We start from the raw sequence: 17,872 nt of genomic DNA, 5'->3' as shown, positions 1-17,872 counted from the left end.
CCACAGCATGTCTTCAAACAAATCAGAACAAGGGAACAGGAAATATTTGCTTGCCATCATAAATGGCTGTTTTATTTTAAGCACACCTCAATAAACACACTATGTAACTAACATGACTTCATCATACTGAAGCAGAAGATGCCCAAACGTAAGCTGTAAACCTTAATTTCTACTACAATCATGCATTTGGGTACTGGCATCTGGTATTTTGAAAACGGTCTAGTCTTTTCATATTTGCTTTCCCTCTGTCTTCCCTCAAAGCCATACAACAACAATAAATCTCAGGAGCTCTAGAAAGACTACAGCTTACTAGATGGAAGGAAGATTATCTAAGCATCACAGCTACAATAACAAGCAGATGTCATCACTGTACCAAAAAAGATAAACAAGAACTATGCTGATACCTTTATTTTAATTCATTCCAACAATAGAAACTCTCTCAATAGGACATTATGAAAGAGGCAAGAAGATGTGTTTCTGGTAGAAGTTGTAAGCCTCACCTAAGTATTTCCCATAGTGCTCCAAGATTATTAACTATTGTCCTTGAAGACTGCCTGTAACTGTTCTCCAAGTCTGAGAAAGGAAGAAATACATGATGATAGCCTTTGTGTAGCCTTTTGATTGAAATTAGTAATTAAAAAAGTATTTTAGGTGTTGAAAACATATCAGCAGAAAACAACATTTCTGAAAGTAGCTTCTCCAACTATTAAACCATGAGTACATCATTTCCTTAACAAAAAGCGTAAGAATTAACTACCTGTGCATAACCTGTAGACTACCATTCATGCCACAAAACAAAGTCTTTTGAGCATATATACTTAGCTCAATTAACTGCTGGAAATAAAAAGACACTCCGAACTGAACTATAAGAGTATCTACCTAGACACTGTTTTGGGCACAATGTGCTGTTGTAACCAATAGCATGGAGGGAACAGGAAGAACTCAAGCATTCCTCTTAAAGATGGATGTTGCACTCTCCAGCGGAAAAGAAAAATCTCTTTGGAGTAAGTCTTTACAGTTATTAGGACCACACTGCTGCAATTTCATGTGCAACTCATGCTGTCAGGTTATACCAGCAACCATGTTACGTGACAACACCAATTAATCCAGCAGTCATTTTTGAAGCAATCAGCTTGTTACATACATACAAAAATCTATTTAACTGATACTCTGGTTATGTGACTGTGCTACACAAGTAAACTGTTCTTCTTTAAAAATAGCCACAGCAACAGTTTGAAGGGTTGAGCAGCCTGTTTCCCATGATGGGCTGCCTGGAAACCCCAGCTCTTACTATTATACAATAATAAGCACACAATCCCTGTCCTTAGAAACTTATCATTTATATATAGCTTCTCCATTAAGCTAGCAATGCAGATGTTGTATGCAAATGAAAGCTTAATAGAGATCTACAGGATATACTTATCATCAGTGGTACATCTGTAAAACAGGAAGAAGCGTGCAACAACTAAACCCTAAGACCACACTGAATTTAGACCAGACGCATTCAGATAGGTGCATAACAGTGCTAAAGTATATGTAATTCTGGTAAACAAGTTCCCAGTGTGCACATTAATTTGTCTTACACATACAGACATGTCTGAGTAGCATTCCTTCAGCACGAGTCTGCAAGAACTTAAGATCAAGCGGCACCAACACTGAAGTGGTCAGGGACTGTATCTTTCTTGTGATGTCATAAGAGTAAGGAGGAAAAAAAAGTGTACCCAGGCACATGAAATAAACAGAAAAGTCCCCAAACACTAACTTCTGCCTTTGAAATCTTTCGAATGACTAATGGTTTAACACTTACGATTAGTTAACTGTTTAAAGTAGGAAACAGTGTCCATTAACAACCTGTTCTACAGCATAAACATGCATGAGGGCTAATAGAAAGACCTATGACAGCGTTACAAATGCACGCTGCTACAGAGCTCCGAGTTCCAATCTCACATGCAACACCATTTTAAAGGTGGAAGCTACTCACAAATTGCTATTTTTCAGACTTTTGTAAACATGCAAGAAATTCCAGTTTTGCTCTGATTACATCAACCAAGATCATCAATTTTTTTCCAGAAAAATAAAGACAAGTTACCTAGTATTCATTTTGTGTGTCTGAAAACCTAAATAGGGATCAAGAACCAAACTAGTTGCTAGGTCATCATTTTCACACAGTTCCTTGGCAGACATTCCAGAGGAAGGCACATAACGACTTTGACCCTCAAATCCCGAAGCACCGCTACCTGCAAATAAGAGAGCATAAATTAGACATCCTTAAGGAATGTTATAAAGCCCAGCTACACTTGGGGACAGCCATCCACAGGCTGGAGACAATTGTGGGGTTTTTTTTGTTTGGTGGTTTTTTTTTTTTTTTTAAGTAAGATGATAAAATACCTGAAGAAGCAGGAGCACAGTTAATTTTTTACTCTTGCTTTTGTTCATTTATGTAGCAGCCAATGGAGAAAGTAGTTTAGAATATATTTTATGCATGTCTAATTAATTTTGGTTTCCTTCTCTCTTCCACTCCCCAACTACAAGCATCTTTCCAGACTACACAGTTCAGTCATGCCTGCCTTTAAAATTTCTGACCTATAAATATGAAGAAGCCATGAAAATATCAAACGTGATTTTCCCAAAATCTGAATAAAGGACTCACTCTGAATTTGTATTTAGTCCTTCATTGCAGACTAATAGCAAAAATAAAAATGCATGTTCCTTAAAAACATTCCATAATGACTATTGATATATGTGACTTCATTCAAAATGGGGTTTACTTCTACATGTGCATTCACTAAAAGTTGGGCTAGTAATTCAAATTACATGTTACCCACTTCCAGTCACACTAGTTCTCACTTAGTGCCAATCATGTATTTTATACTTATACCAGTTCAAAATTAATTTACATCCAGTTTCTCTCACATAACTTTTAAACCGATCTGAAAAGATCTATATTCCTGAAGTGGGTTAACACATCCAACAAATACAAACATAATTAATACTTCTGATGATAGCTACATGCTGAATGCAGACCTGCTTCATGAATTAAGACCAGACAGAAGCCCCACTTGCAAATCGACAGATGAATCACATACAGTACTAAGCTGCATAAACATGTACATACATCTACTTGATCTTCTCTCAACTCCATTTTTGCCTGTCTTCGGATTCTCCTTTCCTGCATGCTGCAATTTGGTCTGATTCTGCGCATGGTCATTAGACGACTTGCTTCCACTTCTCCTGCCATTCACCACCATGTTCTTGGATTCTCCCAGCCACTTCATTCCCACAGACAATCTGACTCAGTTGCATTTAGTCACTTTTCAAAAGGCTTGGAGAAGTGGATGAATAATTTCAGTTCCAATTCCTACTGGAAGCAAAACATAAACATGATTAGAACTTACTGGGAAACTGTTTCCAAGACATAGATTTCAACAAAAAGAAAAAAAAAGTCGGGAGGGCGGGGGGAAGAGGAAATATGGTGATCTGCATATGCATTAGGAAGAAAGAAAAGCAGTTCATTAGCACTAGTACAGGGAACTGTTGCAAATACAGATATCCACAGGTGAAGTATTGTCCTACAACTTACAACCACATCTGGAAGCAAAGACGGAATTCTAAAGCTGATAAATTGCTAAGGACAACTCTATTGTAAGAGCTAAACTATAGACACAAATATACCTATGCATTTATATAGGCATACATACACACGGATAAATACACACACAGCTATGTGACTCTAAAAATGGAGTATTTTCAAATACACACCCAATTAAGGTTATATTTCCTAATAAATAAAATCTGTAACCTGTTTGGAACTCTACAGCAAAGAATGCCATTATACAAACATTCTCAAAGAACTAAAGATGAACTGTTAAAAAAAACAAGGGGAGGGGGGGACGGGACAACAAAACCAACCAGAAAACTGACAACATTTTTGGAATGGGGTGGGGTAAAGATGTTAAATCTTTATTTAAAAATCAGAGTTCAAAAAACCCTCAATGATGATCTAGAGGACCCAGGCTACTATTTTTACTGTTCCATGTAACAAAAAACCAGTCACAACACATCTGGCTCAATAGGCCAGTAGTAAGCGGGGTCACAAGTAGAGCTGAAATTTTACAGTACATAAATGCCCAGCAAAGCACATGCTAGTTTTTGTCTACAGCCTGAATGCCTTTTGCATAAATAATTATAAGCAAGCTTGTGTCTCGCTCTATATAACTTGCAAGAAAAAATCCAACTCTGATTTACACAATTATTTTACAATTGCATTTATGCATTAGTAATTCATTTACTCAGTTTTAATTCATCCTCCTCCCTACTGCTTCCTCATAATGAAATAAATTGTGCCTTTTCTTTTTACTGTTGTTTAAAAAAAAAAAGAGTGTTAATCCTCTGCTCACAACAGATAACAAGCATCACCTAACAGGCATTTCAATCTGATGGAAGAAATTTGCAACAAACTAACAGATGTTTTGAAATAGTGTCTTTTGTAGAAATTCTGTTTTTAATCAGTTAAGAGTAGCAAAATACTGGATTTCTGTTAAACACCTATGTGATCCAGCTACTTAAAGCTACAGAAATATTTATGGCCAGATAATTAGTAACTAAGTTACTTACAAAGATTCAGAAGATTGAGGTATTAGAGAAAAACTGTAGAGACAAGTGACTTAACAGATGTATTGGCTCAAAACATCTTACTAGAACTATCATCCAGAAATCCATAGGTTTTAGAGCCTTTTACAAATTGTCACAAAAAGACAGTAAGATTATTGACAAGTGTAAAAGAATCATACTGAGGAAAAGCTGGCTGATCTACTGCCTCAATATAAAGAAAAAGAATTGAGATAATTTCAGTGGACAAGGAATTTTCTTGCTGCTGGTGACAGAAGGGATTGGTTTTGACCTCAAGATTTAAAAAAAAAAAAAAAAAAAAAAAAAGGTCTAAATGTCTATTTTACTGGACCGGCAAGCTTTAACATAGCTCTTTAGCAGAGCTGGAACTGAACAGTTTGACTACCAGAATGCAAAAGTCGCTCTGCATACTGACAAAATTCTTTAGGAAGTTACCAGATACAGCCTTCAGAAAACAAATCATACACTTAAAATTTGCTAGGGAAAATCCTATTTGTTGCATTTAGCTATACATAGAACTAGACATCTTTACACAGTATCTCTAAAAAAAAAAACAAACAACCTTGGAAATCTTGCAGCTAAACCTGTACTAGACAACACTAGGCTTTTTTTTTTTCCCCCTTCATAGAGCTTGCCTGATAACATACATTTAAAAAGGAAAACAAAAAAACCCAAACCCCAGAACTTTCTTGTTAAGCATCCCACCTGAACTTCTTTCAGAAGCCAGCTACCCTGTGAGAATCTGCACTATCATGTAAACGTTTAATGACAAACTCAAACTTCCCTCTACTTCTCAATCAATTCATTTTACAGCTCTCTATACTCTAATTAAACCCCGTTCCCTTTTTTTGTAACAGTGGTAATAAAGAGCATTAAACCAGAAACTACTTTAAAGACTTCCACTAAATTCAGTCTTGGTCTCTTTGTAAACCAGGACTGAACTACGCTTCGTGGTGTGCTACAGTTCACAAGCAGTACAGGTAAATGACATCTACCATGAAGTCTAGTTGTAGGTGAATACTGGCATGCAACAATCTGGAGGAAAAACATTTAATATGGTAGTGTTTCTGACAACTAACAGGTACAGTAGCTACACTTTCAGCTGGAAAAAGGCACACCCTGCACAAAGAAGGAAACTGATCTTTCCTAAGTCCAGTTTGGGGAGGGTGAGTACTATCTGTGCTAAGACCTTTCTCCCTAGCGAATACAGTAATAACAAGGAAAGTACGATAGCAAAGGCAAGAAGGAATGTGGCCACTCAAACCATACTAAGCATTAGGAAAAATACTTGCTTTTGCTGCAAAATATACTGATATAGATGACAACAGAAGTCCTCCCCAAGCAAAATCAAAAGTCATTTAGTGAAGCCTAGCAAACATTCTTGTGAAAAATCAGTTTGAGCCTCACAGCTTTATGAGCAAGAAAACCTTTGTCTCCATCTACTGCTGCCTTTTATTTTCTAATATCAGCCAAATAACAAAACTGAAGAATGCAAGTGTGCTTCTTCAGCCTATATTACTTCTCCCAATACACAAACACTGCTTTCAAGAGATGGTATCAAAAGCCAGAACAGACAGGATTCTTTCCCAGTGAATATCACAGCTGCTAACACCAACAGATAACCTAAAAGAGCAAGAGATGCCCCACTCATCACCACCATGTGATCTTTCATACATCTTCAGATGTGACTTGCTCTCAACACTTTCTGCATCAGACTCATGCTGACAAGTCCTTTAGGAGTGGAGGGAGAAAAAGAAGAGATGAACACCATCTTCCTATTCAAGAAAAAACTGGAATATACTTACACCTCCACACACTTCGAAATTCCTGCTAAAGGGCTCCGCCATCAAATAATAACACCATGCATGGATCACTTACGACTTTGGTTTTATCTATACTGTTAAGTTTATCAACACAATTACAGCTGCCAAGGGACCTTTTTTATTTCAACATAAATGTCCACATTGCTGTTTTAACCCTTTATTAATTATACCACTACTCTTTATAATTATACTGCCTTTTATAATTCTATTATGGTATTTTTACAGGCACATTTCCTCAAATGTCAGAATATAGCTCAATCGCATTCAGCACATCTCATTGAGGAATTTAGCATTTCATTGCAATGGTACTCTTAAAAATGAAAACTCAAGTTTTTTTTTACCTGGTTCTAAACTTATTAAACCTATTAACACAGTTTCTGAGCATTATTTGCATTTCAGTAACATTAAGAAGCACTAATCAACAACTGAAGCACAAACACAATTAATGCTGTCATCGCATAAGATACTCACAAAGCCAGATTTATCCAGCAGTGTTTACCAGACTGATTAAACAGCACTATTCAGACTTATACCACATATGAAAAGCCTTAGTCCTTTTATACTGGGAAGTGTAGTAAATCCCTATGAACGTGAGTAAAGAAATCGTATGGCTGTTAAAATGGATCTCAAAAGCCATCTGAGCCTCCCAGGTTTTGGGCTCTCATCTGTGAAATCTATCAATTAAGAAAAGTCTTGTTGTCGGGGGGGAAAAAAGCTGCACAAAAACGTATCAATAAAACCCTAAACCATACAAACACATACATCAGTAATCACAAGAAATTCAAGTATCCTTTATTTTAGTCTTCCATAACACAGTTTTTGTATATAAATGTTTATTACTTAAAGGACAGGGACAGCTTCTAAACAGAGGCAGTGGATTTTGTTCATCCCTCTCCAGGACACAGGCAAAGACACCAGGATTAGGAAGTTTCCTAACAGGCAGGGTCATCCTCCCCTTTCCCATGGTCTCCAGCACACACGCAGTCAAAGGACCTCCTTCTAAAATATGGGTTTCTTGATTTTTTTTTTTCTTTAAGAATTTAAACATTTAAACCAGTTTTGTTTGTTTTTAAATTAACAATAGCTGGAAAAAGTCTTCCTCAACAAGACAGTGGCCTAAAGCAAATATAGGACACAAAACCAAAACAAAAGATGCAATGACCACAGTCTCAGCTTTTCCAGACAAATCTATGGTATCAAGAGAAAATACACGTTTCATTACTGATAGCTCTAAAAACAGCAAGAGATCTTTGAATTTGGGAAGCAGAGCAAAACTATGCAACCAGTTTTTCTATAGGATTACCAGGCTGTAGACGATTTCACTACAGCCACGCCATCTGGGAAACAAAAAACCTCACCCACTCCTAAAAAGTGTTCAAGTTTCTAAGACTATGAAAGACCCTGAGCAAAATCAATGCTGAATGAAAACTTGCACAGCTTTAAGGAGTTATTCAAAACAGCCTCAAATCTTATTTCAGTTACTGGTTTTGACAGCTCAGACAAGTACCATTAAGCCAGCGAGGAAAGGGAGGCACAGAATGCTTCTGGCTTACAAAGGGTGTGAAGCCAATGCACAGTGTCACTTTAAACAGGAATATAATGTTATATGTTACACTACAAATTATTACTGATGATACTAAAACACAGCAAAACCAGGCATGGAACAGAGGTCTTTGCAACCACAGACAGCGACAAAAAAAAGAAGGTATTTGGGAGTTTACTTCCCCATAATCTCTGTAGTCAAAGTTGTACCTTAAAGAAAAGCCAGGTGGTCCCATAGGACTTCAAAGATCCTGGAGCTGAGGCTGCAATTCCTCAACAGGATAAAAGCTACCTAGGAAGGGCTACTTCAGTCCCACCCCTGCAGATGCTTATTTTAGCCACCTGATTTCACAGACACTTTTGACTTTCTTTGCCCCTGGGATGAACTGGTTCAGCAAATTAAACCAACAGGGAAAAAAAGAAAAAACCTTGGTTTCTGAATGTTTCTTTTCAGCTAGTTAGTTCTCAGAATAAGCTCAGTGCAGAATCGGACATGGCACAAGCAGCACGTGGGAGGCTGTTAAGACTGTGTCAAAACTGACTCAGGTCAGTTCAAACTGTTGCAGAACTGCAGCCCCAGGATGCAGGTTTGTGAGATCACACATGGATCCAAAACCGACCCAAACCTAGGCTTCAATCCCCCACCAATAGCCCAGTCTGTACATTCCCACTTTCTCTTGTGCCAGTTCTTTTGCAGCCACATGATTTTTGTGTGTCAATTTAGATACTAATCCAAGTACAATGCAGGCACAGAAGCAATAGCATAGGAGTACAAATGAGTGGCAGAGAGGGAATGCACATACAGAAGCACTTCAACAGCTCCTGCCCCTTCTCCCACCGCCCCCCCGCCCTTCCTCCACTGGGTGCCCTCTCAGGCTGAAGCTGAATAACTGGCTGAGCAAAGCACCCTAAATGCTGCATGATCCCCCTAACTCACTGCAGCAACTCCAGTGTTCAGCAGACTTTCACAGAGACAATCCAAAAGCTCACTGCTTCTGGGAAAGGGAGAACCTCCTTCCTGCCCTCTTGCCAAGTCACACAAACGTTTCCACCAATTCTGGAGCTCAGTGGACCTCTCCATAACTCAGTTTAACCTCATTAACCCAACAGGGGGGAGAGCAGGTAATTTTCTGCTGGTTTCATGTGCTGAGCAGGTTTAGCAAAGAATCCAATGGGCACTAGAGCAAGAGAGGATACAGTGCTGGAGGAGCAGCAGCAGGACCACTGAAAGGGGAAGAAAAAGTGTCAGCTGTTGAACAGTTCAGCTATGTGACTTACACACGTTCAGCTGAACCCAGCAGTTCAGGGCAGCCCCACCATGTCTGGCACAAACAGCACTACAGTTCAATGAAGACATCAAACCAGCATAACACCAAAGCAGCCCTGCTGCCCCCTTGCCTGCTTGCGCCCACTTCCATGCCAGTCTCCCTCTGTGCCAGCAAAACAACTGCAGAGCCAAGTGGTGACAGAATCAGGGGAGTCACCAGAAAAGTCTGAACCTTGTTGGCTTGAACCATGGTACAAGAGGATGCTACGGGAGGGTGGGGGGACAAGGTCAGGGAAGCGGTCAGGAGCACTTAAGCTGGGACTGCTCCCAAGTGCTTTACATTCTCAAACCACAGCTCTGGATTCACTGTTTAGTAAGTGTAAGGTATGATACTTCTGTGCTATGTTAATTTCAGCAACTGTCTGTTGCATTAAAGCACAATGCTGTTTGAAGTGAAAAGAATACTGGGAATTGTAGTTCTGCAATAGGATAGTGCTAACAGAGCAAAACAAGTATTCAAGAGCCCTGTTCAGTCCTGTTACTGAGTACACAAGGATACATCATCCTACTTATTCATTTAATATGCAGTGCAGTAAATCATTATTTTAAATAAGTCCTATTTTCCAGTTTGTGAACTCAAATGGGTATAAAGCAGAGATGTGTCTATCTGGCTCTAATAACAAAATAGCATGATAAACAAACAAACAAACAAAAATCCCATTTTTCAATCAAGTAAGTCTTGATTTCCTCACACAGTGTTACTTGCAAGGAAGAAGGCTTAAAGAATTCAAGACAAAAGTTCATTTTTAATGAAAACAGAAGAGGATGCATCTATAGCTAAAGCAACCAGATATGGAAACAGGACACGACTCTGTGTGAACTTACTCTATAAGACATTTTAACCTCATTGATTAAAACCTCCTACTATGTATTTATAGTTGCACTATTAAACACTCTGATCGGATTGCCATCTCGTATGTGTCACCCTGCACTGAATTCAACCCACCAGAAAACTACAGCAAGTTACATGCTTAAGATTCTCACACTGCCTGTGATACAACTCAACAAAACACCACGTACTCTCTCTCTCACCCCCCACCTCCACTTTTTCAGAAAGTAACGTTTTGAAGATAATTTGACTTTAAAGTTTAAGATATAGATGCTGGACAAAGATGTGCTTTATCCCTTCCTTTAAAGCATATATTCCCCAATGAAAAAAAAAAAAAAAATCACAAAAAATCCCAAGATGTCAGGCATTTCGATCTACCTGCAGCAAGCTCTGAGCCCAGAAAGGTCACTCAAAACAGACCTTAGTAAAAACCAAGCAGTACAAACAGGGGTTAAAACTCCTATTACGGCCCGTACAGAGAAAAGCCATGCCGTCGCGACCACTAACCATTTAACACCGGCACTGCCACGCAGTGCCAGGGAACTGCCAGCTTCCTCCCCAGGTTCCCCACACGCCTCCCTAGGCTAGAACTACTCGCACAAAACCCAGAGGCGAACCAAGGGGGAAGCGGGCAGCGGCAGGGGAGCCGGACCGAGGCCGGCCGGGCCGGGCCGGGCCGAGCGGCGGCGCCGCCTCCCCAGCCCCGTGCTGCCCCCTAGGGCTCGCCTCCCGCCGGCGCCGCCATCAAGCCCCGGCCCCGCCGCGGCCCCCCATCTCCCCGGCCCCCAGGTACGGCGGGGAGGCGACACCGCCAGCAGACGCCCCTCTCTCCGAGCGGCCACGGGTCTCCCCCGGTCAACCGCCCCGGAGCGCGGGGTCCGTCTGTCAGCGCCGCCGACAGCCGCCCTCCCCCTGCCCGAGGCGGCGGGGTACGCCGGCGGCCCCGCGCGCTGCCCCCTCGGCCGGCCCGCGGCGGAGGGCCGCCCCCGGGCCGCGGGGCCGGACAGCGGGCAGGGCTCCCCACACCCCCTCCCGCGCCGCGCTCCCCACGCGTTGCCCGCCCCACGGAGCGCCCCCCCCCCCGCCTGCCCCCCCCAGCTGAGGGACACAGCCCCCTCACGGCCCCAGGCGCCCCCGCCTCACCGCCCGCTGACAGGCGGCCCCTGGCGCCTCCCACGCGCGGGGGCACCCTGCTCACGCGGCCCACGAGAGTCGCGACCCCCCCCCCACGAAGCCACACACACACACACAGACTCACCTCCCGGCTGCCCTCCGCGCTGGGTCCCTCTCTGCCGCTGGCGCTGCCCCAGCCGCCACTGGGGGAAAATGAATCATCAAAGGCAGGGAGCGAGGGGAAAAAAGGGGAGGAAGCTGGGGTGGGGGGGGAAGCGAAGACTGAGCGAGGGAGGGGCGGAAGGGGGAGGAAAACTAAGGAGAGGGGAAAAAAGCAGCGATAGCGATAAAAAATAATTCCGAGTGGGGGGAGGAAAAAAAATGGCGGATTAAAATCCAAGATGGCGGCGCCGAGGGGCGAGCGGTGCAGGGGGGAGGCGACGGATGGAGCCGCCTAGAGATCCCTCCGCCGAGCCCCGCGAGAAAGAGTCCTCCGGGCTCCCCCGCAGAGACCCCGCTGGGCGGCGGCGAGGACCGGCCGCCGTCGCCGCCGCTTCCTTCTCGTTTTCCTTCTTCTCTGCGGGGAGCCCTCTTTCCGCCGGCCTGCCGACAGAGGCAGGCCGCTGCGCCGGCCACCGCGCTCTGAAGTTTCTTGTTCTTTCTCCTGGCGAAGCCCGCGACCTCCTCGCCCCGTCCGGGGAGACGCCGCCTGCCCCTGCTCTCCCGGCGGCGGAGGGACACCGCGGACAGGCACCTCGGTACGCCCGCCGCCGCGGAAGGATACACCAATCGAAAGGAAACACGGTCCAGCTCCCCCCCCCACTCTGCGCCGCTCCCTGCCTCCTGCCCCCTCCGCGTTCGCTTCACACCGGCCGGCGCAGAGGCAGGCCGCCAGCCCGCGAGCCTCCGCGCCTCGCCCGCGGAGGAGGGACAGCGCGCCCCGTAGCTCCCATGACCGCTCAGCGCGGCGCTGCGCTCAGGCGGAAGGATTTCGCTGAGAGAAAACAAGGCTGGGGCCACCCCGCGGCTCGAGCCGCCTGGCTGTGTGTGCGGGGAAGAAGTCCCGTCGGCTCACGCAGCGGCGGGATCCCTCCGCCCGGAGCTGCCCTTTAAATGCGAGGGACTCCCCGCCGTGGGGGCGAGCGGCGGGCCGGTGTCTTTATCGCGTCGGCGGAAGTTTTAGGTGCCCCCTCTACCCTGGCCCTGGGCTCTGCGAGGTGACAGTTCGCCCTACCCCGCCTGAGGGGGCGGGGACCGCAACTGCAGCACCTCAGGGAGCTCCTGGGCTCCGGCACCTGCTCCCCCCGCCGTTGCCTGACAGAGGCATTTAAAAATGGCCCCCGTGGCCTGGAGGGGCTGGGACGGCACCTCCTTCCCCGCGCCGCCGAGCGGGGCAGCCGGGGAGGGGGGAGCGGAGCGGGGCCGGGCCGGGCGCCTCGCCCGCCGTCCCGCCTGTCCTCCGCCGGCACCCCCCCGCCCCCAGCCACGTCCCCCAACGCGTGTCCGGGGCCGGGCGTGGGTGCGAGCGGCCCTGTGGAGGGGGGGGCTGTTGGGGCAGCAGCTCCCTGGGCCACCTGCCGCAGCAGAGGCCCCTGCAAACAAAAGGTGGCCTCGCTGCTGTCGGACCTGATAGAGATTACGAGACGGGGAGTGGTGAACGTTACTGCCCGGGAACAGAAACAGGCTGAATTAAATGCATTTGTGGAAAAAAACTTGCTAATGCAATAGCTGCTGCACGTTTCTACATTTGCAGGAGCTGGAAAACTCGAAGGCAAACGTTTTTCTGCTCAAAGTTCAGAAGTTTTATTACGTACTTAATACCTCATGTGGCCCTTTATGATATGCTGATTACAGTACGGACTGTTCTCAAACAAGTTTTATTTTTCTAAGTTTGCTAGAAGCTTTTAGATCATTTGCATTCATTTTAAGGTAACCATAAAAGTTAGTGGAAAAGATTTGCCATGTAACATCTTTCCTCTCAACAGCTACTCGCCAGGAATACCAAATCCTCAGTTTTATTCATAGTAGGATGCTAATGTTTTTTAATAAAATATAATTTTGCATGGAACCGGGTCTAATTTTGCTTTAATTATACAGGTGAAACAATATCTGGAAATGGCATGTGCTCAGCAAACCAAATTGCTAGCTAAATTGATTTGACTATAATTTGATAACAAACAATTGCCTCTGAAGCTGAGATTTTGTGTGCCCCATTGCTAAACCAGATTAACACAGACTTCTACAGTTAAATCAGAAACCTATGAAAGATTTACTTCAAACCAGAATGGACTATTAATAGCATTGCAAGCAGAGACACTGTGATAATACTAGTCACAACATTTGTATATTGTTTTATAGATGCACCAGGTTGCTCTATATATTTATGGGAATGGCTGCAGTCATCTCAGAAGTTTAGATATTGCTAGACTGGAAGATGCTGGCTTCAGTCTTGGTGGCAACAAGAGTTTTCCATAGCTCCAACAATGGGTTGGAGTCCTTAATGTGGTTGAAGCAGCGCACACAAAAACCCCTATTTACATCCCCACCATAGACTCCAGCAGGTTATTTGGTGACAAAGCCCTGGCTACGTCTGAAAGGATGTTACTGTTTTCCAGCATACATCTAAAACTTATTTCCTTTGGTATTCTGGTAACAATTATAAAAGTTAAAGAAAAAATAAGCGCTGTTTCCAGTTTGATTACAGTTGGGTTTGTTATTTCTACAGTATAGCATTTTCCTGTTGTAGGTCTTTCATTCAATAAAACAAAAGACTGTCTTTGAAAATAAGGAAGTTGTGTGGTCAAACCATGGTCAAATCATGATAGGATGCTTCAGGAATAAATTTACTATGTACGTTAAACAATTTTGAGTGCCCACGTTTTTTCCGGAAACCAGCAGATACATGGCGACTAGCTCCAACTAAATGTAATTTCAGAAATTTATTATATTTTGTATTGTGAAAGACCCATAGATAGTTTCAACATCGGTTTCCCTTCCTAAATTAATATTACCACATCAGGCTTAACCCTCACGAGAACATGAAAGGTCTCAGATAATAAACTTTTATTGTTTTCTGATTAGTTATCAAAGGATGGTAATGATGGGATTATTTTTTAAAGGCATAAAAATTTCATTCACTCACATGTTACTCAATATATCTATGGTGATTTTGTGACTTCTGCTGGAAAATTTTTTTCTGATACTATAAGACTGAAAGATTTCAAGCATATGCCAGGCAATGGATGAGTTTATTTCAGTATGCATTGGCAAGAATCGGTAGTCTTTAATTCCCAAAGTAGTATTCCTAAATTGTTATACTTACACAAATTTGCTTTTTTGCTGATCTTGTAGACGCTCCCGCTTTGGGAATAGTAGCTTTTACATTTTCGACATCCCATATATGCTATGACAGTACAGTCCTAGTATCGCAAACATTTTTGGTCACCCAGTTTTCACTGAAAAATTGTAGTTATTAAAATATTTGTGCGATGAGTGGTTTTGTAAAAAACATATCCTTTAAGAAGCAAAACTTGAGCTTTAGATTTGAGTTAGGTGTAGAAGCTGCTGCTGCATTACAGTTTCTGGGGCTTTGTATTGGTCTAGACTTCTGCCCACAGCTGCAGGGTCAGAATCCAGCCCTCAGCCCTAAGCCTCCCTATTCAAAACCACCCCTGCAACAAAACCTTTCCAGTGATATGAAGCCAAATCCATCTTAAGCTGAAAAAGATACAGTTCTAGCTGAGCAAATGGTGTTTTGTCCCTGTATACCTGTATATCCATTCTTAGTTTATTTGCAAATCTGACTTAAATACTGTAGTGGACTACAAACATACAACCACAATTGAAAAGTCCATCACACACTTGACAGTTTTACTCAGCCACGAAGGCATTTGGGTTTTTTTGCTTACTTTTATTCTGGAGTACTTTTACATCTGAAATGAACATCTGGGAGTGTTTATGTGCCAATAACAAAGCTGAGTGGTCATATATGTTCTGGCTCTTTAGTAGGCCTGCCAGGCTACAAGGCACCTTTGTGCTGTGAAAGTTTTAAAGCACACCACGTCTCGTGCTATAACATATAATTTTGTAATTTTAAACTGGAAATACTGTGCCCAAATCCCTACCATCAGTTCTGCCGATTTTAAGAGCCCAGCAATAGCACCCAGTGAAGTAGAAGCATAAGGAAACAGAAAGAAATACAAGGAAAGAGCTGAAGTAAATCATCAGGTGTAATGAGCTTGATCTTTCATTTATGGTAATGTTTTATCTTCTGTTTACAGCAAGCAGATGCTCTGTAGTCATTATTTTTACTATTGGGAAGAAATGAGGTTGTGCAAAGGGGTAACAGGTTTCACATTGCAAATGACACTTTTCTATTGACATGGGCACAGAGAATTTGTTTCCTTTGTATATTGAGTGAGTAAATATCTTTCTGTGACATCTCTGAGAGGATCAATCCCTTCCATCTGTGCAGGAGTGTGGCCTTAAGCACTAGCCACAGTGCCTCGCTAAACTTGCTGTGAGGCATGCCATTGCAATCAATATGTAATCACCTCTGGCTGATATTAGAAGTCAGTTTTCACTGATGATTACAAACCCAAAGTTGAACATCGCAAATGAATGTACATAGGAATAAAACTAAAGACATTTTCTATCAAAATCTTATTAATTTATCAAAAATGTACATATTCTTAGTAACAGATGGTCAATAATAGATGATAGATGGCCTCCTCTGTGTAAATTAATGGCTGTAATTCACTTGAGGGGATCTGCTGATGTCATAAGCTGCCAGAGTGCAGCTTGAGTGATTTATTAACCGCTGCAGAAATCCTAGAGTGAATTACATCCTTGTATTCACTTAGAGTCTGCAGATTGTTATTTATAAAATACAGAGGTTTGTATTTCTTCACTATTACAGGGATCTTTTCTGTGACTCTAGGTGCAGAAATGATGAGTATAAGAGCTCAGCTCCCTGCCTGCAGTAAAGCAGATTTTCTCCACTAATGCATATCAACAGCAACCCTTTCCTTTATTTTTAAAACAAGCTAATCAGTATCTGCAGAGGTTTACATAAGTCTTGTTTTAGTTTTCCCCACACACACCATCAAATACAAATAACGTCAGTATCTGCTGATCTAGGAACTTCTGTCACTCAATGTTGTAGTCACTGCCTCTGTGCACATTAGGCTATGTCCAAAACAAAAAGATAGAAGAGGGCTGGGTGCTAAACAGGAATAAGTGCTATCTCTAATAATTAATGGATTTTTCTGTTTAGGAAGAAGGCAACAGATCCATAAGGCTAGAAAAGGCACCTGGAAACCAAAGTTCTTTGTGTACAGGGAAGAGACTGTCCCGTCTCCTAACACTCCCTCTGTTCAGGGAGAAAACCCTTCCTTTCCTCCATAAAATTCCTGCATGGTCAAAGGGAAAATTTTCTCAGTATGGATCCCAGGTTTATCACACCCTTCTAACATGTGAGCATATGCAAGCAAATGAAATAATATTCATTTCCATTCCTTTTTCCCCCTCCCAAAAAAATAGGAGACGATTAGGATGATATTAAATCCTGTTTCTCAAACAAGGGATTAATTTCCAAAAAGTAATGCAAGTTGTAGAGAGAGAAGAAAAGGGAGATGAGAATAAATGATGAAGAGTTGCACAGCAGGAAGGAACAGTCAGAATTCATTTGCAAATAACTCCACATATTATTTTTGCTAAAGATGCAGAATTTCTTGACAGAACTCACAGCGAGTGTTTGGACACCAGCTAGATTCCAGTGAAAACCCTTCCAGCCTTCTCTCTTCTCCGAGATTAGTTTTATGTGTTGATTGTTAGATTTTACCAGTCCTTGGGAGAGTGCTGCAGTTATTGTCCTCAGCAAGGAATACTGCTTTGGTACCAAACAAATACTGCTTTACTCCTGCTTTTCTTCACCAACGTCCATCTGAGTGACCTGTCTCTACATAAGGGGTACAAATAGAAGGAAGGCAATATTTGTACAGATAACAAAGGTTAGAATTTGAAGAAAAACAGGCTCAAGAAATTGTTCACTGCCTTGAGACGAAGCCCTTTGAAGTCATTATGAGTTTACTAATTTCAGTAAGCCTGTTATTGCTCTTACAGTGTCATGGACAAAGCCCAATCACATCAGGATCCCAGTATGTTAGATACTATACAAATGCACAGAAAAGCATCAAGAAACAGGGGGAAAAAAAGCCATTTTTTTCCTCCTCCTTTTTTTTTCTGCTTTCTGGAATGAAATGCTGTCCTTTGGATGCTTTTAAAATTGCTTATGGATTCATAGTAGCATATATCCAAAAGCTTGATTCTCATTGCTTACCTTTAACTTTGTAAGAACGATACATAGAGCAGATGACCAGCTGGACCACAGCCTGTGCATGATTTGCAACTTCCAGGTCAGTTCTGAAACAGGCTCCTTCATTTCCTCTCAAATTATATCTGAATCCATCTCTTTCCTTTTCAAACTCAAGTTAGGTTGGTTGGGGTTTTTTTTGCTTGTTTCTATGTGTCTACTTGCTTAGTTTGGACCCAGTTTATATGAAGGATGCTGTGCAAAAAACCTGAGAGCTTGGCAATTATCACCCTTAA

General features: G+C 42.6%; 1 protein-coding gene across 2 annotated transcripts in view; it reads right to left on the bottom strand.

Annotated features, from left to right (window-relative positions):
• The window catches only part of KMT5B (lysine methyltransferase 5B), a 32,478-nt gene extending 20,015 nt beyond the window's left edge, over positions 1–12,463 (bottom strand). The window contains exons 1-3 of one of the 2 annotated variants that reach the window (XM_082316978.1): positions 11,409–12,463; positions 3,116–3,361; positions 2,090–2,237 (exon numbers count right to left, since the gene is read on the bottom strand). In XM_082316978.1, coding sequence (XP_082173104.1) covers positions 2,090–2,237; positions 3,116–3,275 — 308 coding nt within the window. In that variant the 5' untranslated portion in view covers positions 3,276–3,361; positions 11,409–12,463. The remainder of the gene's footprint in view (positions 1–2,089; positions 2,238–3,115; positions 3,362–11,408) is intronic. The other variant, XM_082316977.1, reaches the window with a different exon arrangement.
• Between the last annotated feature and the right edge of the window lie 5,409 nt (positions 12,464–17,872).

Source organism: Platalea leucorodia (assembly GCF_965183815.1).
Source record: "Platalea leucorodia genome assembly, chromosome: 7".
Lineage (NCBI taxonomy): Eukaryota > Metazoa > Chordata > Aves > Pelecaniformes > Threskiornithidae > Platalea > Platalea leucorodia.
Note: the sequence above shows the minus strand (reverse complement) of the source record. Positions and strands in the feature narration are given on the sequence as shown.